The 11,399-nt window shown below is 47.7% G+C and overlaps 1 protein-coding gene across 1 annotated transcript in view; it reads right to left on the bottom strand.

The window, feature by feature from the left end:
- DAPK1 (death associated protein kinase 1) overlaps window positions 1–11,399 on the bottom strand; it is a 166,239-nt gene that overhangs the window by 20,936 nt on the left and 133,904 nt on the right. The window contains exons 19-21 of the mRNA XM_025049710.1: window positions 9,481–9,558; window positions 2,242–2,442; window positions 1,787–1,818 (exon numbers count right to left, since the gene is read on the bottom strand). Coding sequence (XP_024905478.1) covers window positions 1,787–1,818; window positions 2,242–2,442; window positions 9,481–9,558 — 311 coding nt within the window. The remainder of the gene's footprint in view (window positions 1–1,786; window positions 1,819–2,241; window positions 2,443–9,480; window positions 9,559–11,399) is intronic.

Consider the following 11,399-nt stretch of genomic DNA (forward strand, 5'->3'; position numbering starts at 1 on the left):
TTTCAGCACCCCAGAAAGAGCCGCAGCACTCATTAGCAGTCACTTCACACTCCCCTCTCTGCCCAGCCCCTGGCAACCACCCATCTGCTCTCTCTCCACAGATCTGTTGATTTCCATTGCATTTGATGCATAATGAACTGGGTGGAGCGATTCCTGTGAAACAGGGTCAGCCCTGTGAGACTGGCCAGGGGCACCTGGTCCTCTCCGTGAGGGGGCATCTGTTTCCTTTATGACATTGTGATGATAAGAAGAGAGGCATCACTAGGTACAAAGCTAAATGAGGAGGAGGGGCCTAGGGGACACAATAATCTTTCCACTTTCTTCTTTCTCAGTCCTACAGGGAGAAGCAGGAGTCTCCCCAGTGCAGGATAATTCACTCCCTCATTCATTCATTCATTCATTCATTCATCAGCAAACATTTATGGACAGCCTCCCATGTGCTAAGCACAGTGCTGACAACTGGAAGGTTGTCATATCCATGGTCCTGGGGAGACACAGACATGTGAACACTCTGACATTAAATATAACATGGGACCTTTAGAAGGGATGGTGCTGGCAAAGTGTTCTTTGCACCCAGAGTGGTCTACATAGTGAGACATCAATCATGGCACCCTGGTCCCATCCTGTCTCATATGCTGCCTTGTTTCTACTACCCCAGCCTGGCTCTGGCTCTGTGACAAGGCCCTGTTGGAGCTGTGACATGCAGCCTGAGGTGGACTTCTCCCCTACCCAGGACGATCCCCTCTGCTCTAGCCTGTTAACTTCCGTGCATCCCCGAGACCTATCTTGCTGTGGTCGCTCCTGGAAATTTCCTCCTTGGCCGCTCAGGCGCACACATGGCTCTCCATCGTGACCCCACCGGACTGCAGGTGGGGTCAGACTGAACTTTCTCTCTAGACTAGGAGCCAGCGTGAGGGGAGAGATGGTATCCCCGACTCCTGGCTCAGGTAGGATGCCCAATAAAGAGGTGTGATATGAAAGAGTTGACTCAGTGGTAACCCATGCAAGAGCATTTTGGAGGTAAGTGCCTTCCTTTCTGTCTTGGTGTGATCTCAGATCTGGCCAGTTGATACCCCAGTTCTAAATTCTGGGAGGGGCTGATTAACTGCTGAGCCACTGTTACTTTTCTCACGGAAGACCAAGCAAGGTCACACGACAAACTCACAACTCTCCTGAACTCAGGCTCCAATGTTCCTACCCCCACTTTCTATTGGTAAACTGGGATCTCCCTTTCTCAACAGAGTAACACTGTCCCCTAGCAGGCATTTAGGAGCAGTTTTAGTTCTCACGGTTTGCTGGTAGGTGCTAGGTGTCTGGACATGCACACACAACATCTTGAGCAATAAGAATTTTCCTAGGTCCTACTAACTTCTGAGTGTCTGCTGAGCATTTATATAGCAGATAAACCCGTTGTGACTATCTGAGCTTAGGACTTAACTGCATCATTTTACATATAACCCAGAGGGTTTTTGTGTGTGTGTGGCGGGGGGGTGGGGTGGATAGCATGGTTTAATACATACTGAGATTTCCAAGAATGCTATTGTTTTATAAATTGGTGGAAAAAATATATATAATTTAGATTTTCATGAGCTCTGTCCTTGCATTTCTGAAAATCATGTCAGCAGTTGCTACAGCGTTTGAGTTGCCGTCCCAGCCCTCCGATATTCATGGGTGTCTGCAGGTGTTGCGTTCCGTGAGTCTGTAGATGGGTCCACGTATTTGTCCATTTCATGACACCCCCTCATTTTAGGAGGGTAAAAGAGGCATCATTAAATGTGTGCTATACGGTGTTGGGTCGGCCACGGCCTGGACAGTGACCTGCAGGGTATGAAGTTATCCTTACTCTGATTTCTTCTTCTAACCTCAAAGACAAAGTGCCATGGGGGACAGAAAGGGCTGGGGTATCTTGCCAGCAATTTCCTTGAATTATTACCCAAGTCAGCACAAAAGCTGAAAAGGTTCTATTCTGAGACAATAACTTATTAGGGTACTGTCAAACAGGCTGGAAGAAATGGGGTGCTGGTTATCTACCGATGCTTCCTTTCATTCTAATTTAACCTTTAGAAAAAACTAGACTTTCTAGCTTTCATTTCAATCAGGCCACCATGCTCACACTTCCACCGCATGGTGAGAATCTGAACTGCAATCAGTGTCCCGTGAGCATCACCTTCCATTTTGAGTATCTCACTGAGTAGACAGATGAAATAGTTCTTCACCCATTTCGTGACACACAGCTTCCTAACACACACAGATCCTTTGTGTGAAGCCAGTGTCTGCTACTCCTGAGACAGGAGAAAGGCAGGAAACCTGCCTGGGTTTCAATCCATTCACTGGATCCTGGGTGCACTGTGCAATGAATGGGCTTGGGGAACTTTTCTGTCTGTTTCTTGCCCTGTTGATCTTGCCACTTTGCGCTTTCATGCTTTGGCCATCATGTCTGTCCTGTGTGAAGAAATGAGGGCGTGTTTGTCTCTTCTGCATGAGTTTCACAGGTCCTTCTGTGGCAGCCTGACCCTGCCTGGCCATTTCCTGCTCGAACGAGTTCATTCCTGACTGCCCTTCCCCCACCTCAAGGGCTCTCCAACTAACTAACATCAGTTGTTTCATAGCTTGCCAACCAATTAATGTTCTTCCTTATATCTGCAGCTGTGTAGGGATGACAAGACTGTATAAAACTGCCTGTTATGTGACAGTCAGGGCTCAGCCTTTGGATAAGAATCCGCTGAGCTGGTGCTGGCATCGATAAATGCTGCTTCCTGCTTATAGCCTCGGTGTCCCATCTCTCTGAGAATCCCGCAACACTTCCACTCTGACAAGACTTCAACCATGCTACCCATCCGACACTGCTGCCACCCAGTGTGCTTCCCGAAGCCACTCTGAACTAAGGCTGCTTGCTCCTGAGCAGCTGAGAAATCACTTCAGTGCCTTTCTTAGCGCTGCCCGTGCGACTAAGAGTACAGCTCTCACTCCTTCGAATTCCACCGGAGAAATAGTGACTGGAAGCTGCCAGCAATCTGTTTGCCTGTTTCTGGGGCCAGCTCCAGACATGGAGGCAAGAGAGAAGAGGCAGCTGGTGATTAAGACTCTCCATTTGTCCTAACTCCAGTGAGCCCTCAAGGTCCTAACCTTGGGCTGTGTCCCTGGTCCGGTTAGTCCAGTTTTAGCAAGAATCCTGCTGAGTTAGTTTAGTGAAAATCACCCCCTTGATATCTGATCAAATTGTTCACCCTCCATCTTTGACATCTGCTCACCCTGCCTGCCCTAAACAAGAATCCTCTTGAGTTGTGTAATGTAATCTTTAAAATGTCCTATTTTCCTGATGCCTCAATATCCCCACACAGGCTATGAGCATCCATCCAGATCCACTAGTGTGATAAGGTCGTCGGTTCTATAAGTTTCCCTTCCTACTCTCCCAACTGTGACCCACTGATGTTCAAAGTCACCAGTGACTTCCCCCACGCCCTTTTGTTTATCCCACCATGATCTCCAACGAAGGTCTTTGTCAGAGGTCTTCTCTGCTTCTCCCACCTGGTGGAGCCTGTGCCCTGTGACCCCCTTCTCCAGAGACTCCTGTCTCTCTTAGACCTGTGAGAATAAGAAATGTTTTCTCCTGAGCTTCCCCTCTGCCTCCTCTTGTGGCCGCACCTGGCTGACCATCTCATAGAAGAATCTAAAGCAGTCAGTCCACCAAGAGGTCCCTCGGCCTTGATGTTTGCTCTTCGCAATTTTCCGCCCATAGTCCCCACCCTGCCTCTTGGCTATAAATCTCCACTTGTCTTTGTTGGAGTTGTGTTGGGCTGATCTCTGCCCTCTGCTACAAACCCCCACTCCAGTGCCCTGTGAATAGAGTCTGCCCTACCATCTTTAGCAAGGGTCAGAAATTATTTTTTAGTACCCGGAGGAATGCAGACAGGTTCATTTCCTGTCTGCGGCAGTAACGCTCCTGTGTATGACATCTTTCAGCTTACACTGTGCTGTCACTCACATTTCTTATTTAAACCTTAAAGAAAATTTTGTGGTTAATGTGGTCATTCTTCCTTTCAAATGAGGAAACCGAGGCACAAAGAGGCCAAGGTACTTTCCTCAAGGCATAGACTGAACTCACCAGCACATTTTCTTTCTACTACTGTTGCTGCTGAAAGGGAGGTGGAGCAGGAGGACAAAGGGATAAATACAGATTTGCAAGTTGAGGGCAGACTCTCAAAGTGGGGATGTGCTGCAGGGAGTTAGAAGCATGGTAGAATAGACAAGGAGGGCCATTTCCAGTTCGACCCACACCGAAGATGCAAGATGCGTCCTGGTTAGTGCAAGGTCTCCAGTGCAATGTTGCCTCGGGGGCATTTCAATTTAAAATAAGATGTATGAGTCACTGCTACAAAAAGGCAAATAGAATGAGAAGGGGCCCTCCCTGCTCTGAATTTTCACAGACAAAGGGCACATCTCATTTCAGTACCTCTTTTTTTCCTAAGCAAATGACTTGGATTGCTGGCCTGTGTTGGCATCCCCAGTGTCCTCTGGGAGCTGCGGGGGGGCAGGGAGCTTCTATTCTTGATCAGAAACTGTTGAGTCTTCATCTGAAGGGGTTCTACTCATCTCAGAATGTGTTACGAGCTCACATGCTGTTTCCCAAATGTTAACCGTCTGCAAGAAATCATTCCCCCGCACCCTAAGAAAATACTGCTTTGCTGGACTCACAGCTCAGTTTTCATGATGTCCTCGATTCTGGATGGTCATACAAGCATGCACACTCACATGTTCTCTCCTTCCGAGTGGGGGTGAGGAATGGCAGGTGAGAAAAGAGTTTCAAAGCCAAAAAGGGGTAAAGGTGTCCCACTCTCCCCTCCTGTCCTCTGCCCAGGGGAGTTCTCCCGGTCCCTGCCTTCCCCTTCCACCAGGAGCTGCTGGCCTGGGCTGGGAATGACTCACGTTCCACCCTGTCTTTGCGAAGGTTGTCAGGAAACTGCTCTCTACTAAGACTGACAGAATCTGCCGTAATCGTCAAAGGCCAGGAAAGGCAAAAATAGAGTCTCCTCCTTTCTGAGGAAACCTAACCTCATCCTGCAGCAAGATCCCTCCTTCTGCTCACTAGGAACCTTGGAGAATCTGAACACAATTGATTTTGATACAGACGTATAGGACAGACTGAAGTTTCTGCAATCCCTCTGCATCTGGTGGGTGGCGCGTTCTCACTTTTCACCACTAGATGGTGCAGCAGGGTCCTGACCAGCATCCCTAGGAAGGCAGCTTCCATCAACTTAAATAAGAGTGTGCTCTCCAATGCAGACTAAGGTTTTAATGGAGAGAGAATTGGAGGACGATATTGAGCTGCTCTTGGCTAGCTCTGAAGATGGGAGAATATCGATTTCTTTGGAGGGGGGCATAACATTCCATCCATGGTCTGTATTTACTAAGAGCTGCAAGACCACCCTGTACCCAGGCTGGCCACAAAACCCAGCCTGGCCTCATGCAGTAATACTGCCAGGGGAGTGGGCAGTTTAGACTATTGTACTCTCTAAATTCTGGCTCATGACTTGAAATATTTTCTTTTTTTGTGTCCCCTAACTGAACTCCTTGGGCTAGAGGGTGTGGCTGGAAGGCAGATGTGAGGCTCGGGGTGTCTGGGTGTCGGTCTCTTGTATGCAGGGCTGCCAGGGTTGGGAAGGGGAAGAGAAGCAGCATTGAACACCGAGGAATCAAAATTCTAAACCAGAACCCGGCCTTCCAGGTGGTCATAAAGGTGTACTGTAAAAGTGGGAGGCTGTAACATATGATATTTCCCTGTTCATTACCTTTAATCATATACTTTAAATATTTACACAGGTGTTTGTATTCTTGCCCAAGGCTCACAAAATAATTGAGCCTGGACAACCCCAGTCAAAGCACCTTCATATCTCACCTGACCACCAAGATTATCTTCTATCTGGTCCTTCTGTTGGACCAGTAAATTCCTAAAACCTAAGTCAGATCTTGTTCCTACCTGCTCAATACACCTGGAGCAAATCTCAATCTCCTTACTAAGGTCTAAAGCCTGGCCTACCTCTCTGATCAGACGGCCTCGGCCATCGTGGCCATCATCCTCCGCCTAGAACACCGTGCTCAAGTTCTAGAGCAGGCTTGGTCTGTTTTCTGGGACACACCCAACTTTTTAATGCCTCGGGCCTTTTGTACTTGTTAGTCCCTCTGCCTTCCACCATCCCTTTCTGGCTGCTTCCTCTTTCTTGTCCTTCAGGTGTTGGTTTAAATGTCACCATGAGAGAGGCATTCCCTGACCAGTCAGGGGATAGTGCCACCCCTACCCCCTACTTTCATTTCATCCTATTTGAGTCCCCTGCACTTACACCAGGGGTAGTAAACCTTCCTGTAAAGGGCCAGGTGGTCTCTGTTGGGACTTCTGTATTCAGAAACCAGCCAATGAAAGGTATGGCTGTGTTCCAATAAAACTTTATTTACTAGGGTAGCTTTGGCTTTGGCCATTGTTTGCCAACTCCTAACTCACCTTATCTGGCATTTTTCTTATTTTTTAATGGATGAGTATTGCCTCTTTTGTTCACTGTGATCTTTCTGGTGCCTAGAACACTTCTTGGCATATAGTTGACACTGTGAGTATCTTTTAAATGAATATTATTTGTTAACTGCTTTGTTCTTTAAAGCCTTGGTAAATCTTGGTTTCTAGTTTCCTTTTTTCCAGCAACTTTTCCCCCTGGAAATTTAGCTTTCATTTCTCATCAGAAAAGATGACTAAACATCTGCTGATTGACAGGGAAGAGCATCCTGCAATCTGGGAAAGCCAGATAAGAGCATGGGGAGGTGACGTGGCTTTCTGCAAATGGCAGGATGCAATTAGACCCAGCACTGATGGAGCAGCAACTCTTAATTATGCAAATGCAGCTTACTTGTGAATTTTAAATTCTGGGCAAACTCCCAATTTTGTCCTCTTTTCCAAAATATTCCTGGGCATCTTTCTCACTGCCTAGTCCTAGGCTTAGGAAAAGCAACTACTTCTAATATCAAATTATGGAAAATCTGATTAGAAGGACAATCAAACAAAATAAAAAGAAGCCAACTTCCCAAACCCTCTGAAACTAGTATTTTAAAATCAGATAAAAATGGGACTTGCAGCGATAGTAAAATGGATGCTGATGAAAAATCTAAGTGCGACCTTGTCTCCGCCTGCCTGATAATGAGCACTCTACTTTTTGCTAGGAGGAGAACTGGTCTGGTAAGCAGCAGCACAGCACGGTTCTTGGGCAGGTCTAGAGGGCTGAACTGAGCTTTGTTTAGTGGTGGGGTGAGCACGTGCGAGAGTAGAAGGGGCGGCTCCTCTTTTTTAAGAAGCGTAGACAAAAAAGGGGCCACAAACTAAACCTGACAAGCTCAGGGGAGGCCAGCATGGTGTGTCCTACAAACTCAGAGACGGAAAGTAACCACGTAGGATGGTCTGAATATAAAAATTCCTTACTAAAAGCGGGTCATGGTGGGTAGTCACATCCTAGGCCTGTAGCTTCCCTGACAAAGATCAATCTTTACTTTCAGTGAGCCTGTTCATTGTCTTTTTGCATCTCAGGTAACATACCCATGGAACGTCAGAGTAAGCCCTTTTTCTTGGACCCCTCAGGGCACACTTACTGAACCAGAGCATGAGAACACAGAACCCCTCATGGTTATCTTGTTCCCCAAATATCACCTCTATGTGCTGTAAACGTTATTGTCAATCCTGTACCCACCAACGTGAGAGAAAGATGTGTCTCTCTGTTTTGCTTTTTATCCAGTCCCAGAGACTTTCCTGCTTTGCTTTCTCCTGCCCTTTTCATCTACCACCAGTGGATTTCATGTGACTCTCCTTACGTCTCCTCTTTAGATTCTAATGTATAAAATAAGCTGCAAAACTGCCATTTCCTGGACCATTTTCTCCATCGGTTGAGATTTTGCTTGGCACTGGTACTAGCAATTGTCAGCTGGCTCAAGTAAACGCATAAAATTCCTCTACAGGTTTGGACATTTCCTACCTCGACAGAAGGCTGTACCTAGAACCCAAAGTGTGACTATGGGGGCTTCCAAAGACCCCTAAAGCAAGGGTGTGCTGGTTAACCAGCTTGCTAGGGGCCAAGATGGCCCTGATTTGTCATGTTTGCTATTCCTGTGGTGCAAACACTGACACCGTGGCTGCTTTCAAGGCCCCGACGTGACAGCACTGACACGCACGTGTGTGGCAGGCTCTCCCAGACAGCACCAGAGGCTCCAGCCCATCACTACCCCAAATCCCTTTGTGTCGAACTGGGCCTGAGCGGATCCTACTCAGCTCAGGCTTGCGCCGTGCTCTTCCTCTCCCCACAATCTCAGCCTCTGCACCCTCACCCTCCCCTGCCCAGATGCACTGGCTGCAAGGCTTCATCTCCCCATGGGTCGGCCCCCTGCGCTGTCTAAACACGGAAATCCCCTCTCACTCTCCTCTGGCCGGTCCTCTCCCGCCCCACGCTGGTCAACAAGATGGCTTTGGTTAGTTCTTCAAGAGCAGAAACACTCAAGCTCCCTAGCAAACGTCTAGAGATACTTTCCTAGATATGTCAGCTGACTGGAGGTGAAAACTCAGGCAGCTTTTCTTTTGCTAATTTGGCCCATTTAGAAACCAAATGGAATGGCACAGCAATTTAAGGCCAACCCCCCTGCTGTCCCAGATACAGATTTCTCCCCAGGAATGTGTTTAGGGTCAAGGAGTGGGTCTTCAGAGGGTGACACCGCCCTATGGGGATGTCAGGAAATATGTGGAGGCCTCTTTTGATTTCCAGAATGAATGGAGAAGAGAACCTATGACAGGAGATGCTAGGGGTCCTGGAATCCTTCAAGGACAGGAAGTCCCATCCACGCGAGCACACTAGAATTCAGTTAGAAATGCTTGGCAGCCAGATCCTCCCTTTCTGGCTCTTCAGGAAGCTGAGGTTTAGAATTCTTAGAGGGAATGACTAAGGTAAGCAAACACATGGGTCTCCTTGAGTACAGAGTCTAGAAGAGTCTGCTGAGGGAAACAGGGCCTGGGTCTCCCTACGGAAGGAGATTGGTGCAGTCACACAGCGGGCGGGCGAGCTCGGTGCAGGAGAGGACTGTCCCCGACTGGCCAGGAATTGCACTGAAGAAGCACTGAACCCTCTGAGGGACCATGGCAAGCAGACATTTCTATTTCAGGTCTGAATCTGGGCTCCGCACTAAGTAGCAAGTTGCTTCACCTCACCTCCACGAGTCTGGCTTCCTGCAGGCACATGCTCATGCTGTAAATTACAGTGCCCACCAGATACAGAAGAAAGCGGACAAGTAGCTGATGCATGTATGCAAGTCGATATGCAAACCACGGGACAGGGACAGCTGCCTTTTCATTCAACTGGTGTGTTCAAAGCCTCGTTTTGTTCATTCTCAGAGTTTACACAAGGGAAAAGACACATTTTCACATAAAAACAGAATTTCAGACTGATAAATAGAATTTCTCACCTTTCGGAGTCTTGCAAGGAGACCTGCTACATGTTCATGCTGTTCTGACCTAGCAAGATCTTCTGCTGTCTTTCCATCCTATTGGAGAAAAATGATTAGTTTCTTTCCTTTGCAACAGAGACCTGTGTGTTCTATACACCAATTTTGTCACTGGAGGCAGAAACAAGAAGAATAGGGGTCAGAAGCAAAGAAGGTGAAAAAATAATCCTAGCTTATTCCCTTTCTGTGGAATCCTTATTTTACTTGACTGTCCAGGAAAGGAAGAGAAGAAGTAGGGAGAAATCGCGCATTGGTGTTTTGAGGTCCAATGGTGAGATGTTTCAGGCACACAGGCTTTAATCAAACCCGGCACCTCGTTACAAGGCAGATTACCTGGTGAACCGAACGTCTCTCCAATTAGGCTGACCATAGATTGTCGTTAGATGCCAAATTCCAGTTAGTGCCGGCTAATGTTTCAAAATAGATCCATAGACAAACCTCAGCACTGGTATCACGCTAGTTACGGGTAATTACTGCACATTCAAAGAAAAGCCTTCGTTTTACAGACAATTTTATCTAAAGATATTCAGTGAACATCAAAGGAGGAAATAAGGATCCATGGCACTTCGATGTTCGCTTTTTAATTAGAGAATTTTCACAGGGCTTCAGTCTCATACCGAACGAATTCATTTGTTTCTCCACCATGAATACGCACGATAATGGCTAACGTTTACTGAGCACCTCTTAATGAGCCCTGCGTGTTTTGTGTGCATTGACCCTCAGAGTCACTCCTGGGCGGTGGGAACTACGGCTGGTCACACACCACTGAGGAGGGCACAAAGGCTTAGGGACTGTTCTGCTGCAGTTTTAGGAACCACAGCAATTTAAAAGTAGACAAGATGAGGAGCAATTTCCAAATCAACAAAAGCAATATTTTTTTTAACTAAAAGAAGCAGTTTGGCCTATCTCTCAGTGTTTGTCGGTAACAGAATTCCATTCCCATGGAAGCTTAGAAATGCCTGCCTGAATCTGTTTAACAGCACGCCTTCTGAGCTCTCAACTCAAGTCACTCTCTGGGCCATGCGTGGGTTCTCATCAGACCAGCGTTTCTCTACCTCAGCACGACTGACGTGAGGGGTGGGGCAGTTCTGTGGTGGGCGGCTGTCCCGTGCACTGCAGGATCCCTGGCCTCTGCCACTAGATGCCGGTAGCATTCCCGTTTCCTCACTGGTGACAACCTACACTGTCTCTAGACATTGCCCAATGTTCCCTGGGAGCGAAACCACCCTAGCTGAGGACCACTGTCTTGGGCTGAAGCTGGAAGTTCAGGTGGGTGCTCTGGGAGGAGGCATGCTTTATAGTCACACGCCATCTCTCTGCGCTCCCTCAGAGTCCCCAAAATTCTCCAAAGGGTAGGTGCGGGCTTCTATTTTGCTTTGGAGTGAATTAGGTAGGTGTCATGTCCGACACCACATCCCCAGCTAGGGATTCTTGCCAAAGTGTCTAGATCCTTTCCTGCCGTGATAAGCAAAGGCCTCGGCTCAGTGGTTTCCAAGCTCCGCCACACACTGGAGTCACCGGGGTTCTATAAGAACTCCCGCTGCCTGGCTCCCACCCGCACACTCTGCTTTTGCCAGTCTGGGGTGACTCTGGCATTGGAGTTCTAAGCGCTCCCACGTGATTCTATCATGCAGCAGTTTAGGAACCACTGCTCTCGCTGGAAGAAATCTGAGCCTTGACTTAAATCTGGTCTTCTGGCGTGTCTGGCCATAACATTTACTTCTCTGGAAGACCTCAGATCTGCATATAAGACAGGCTGAGGATGGTCAGTGACAAAGATGACTCTCTACCATTAAGCCTTTCAAATGACAGGAAAACCACCAATGACAACAATCCTTACATTTGCATAGCACTTTACAGTTTGCAAAACACATTGCTCT

This window comes from Pteropus alecto, unplaced genomic scaffold (assembly GCF_000325575.1).
Source record: "Pteropus alecto unplaced genomic scaffold, ASM32557v1 scaffold206, whole genome shotgun sequence".
In the NCBI taxonomy this organism is placed as follows: Eukaryota; Metazoa; Chordata; class Mammalia; order Chiroptera; family Pteropodidae; genus Pteropus; species Pteropus alecto.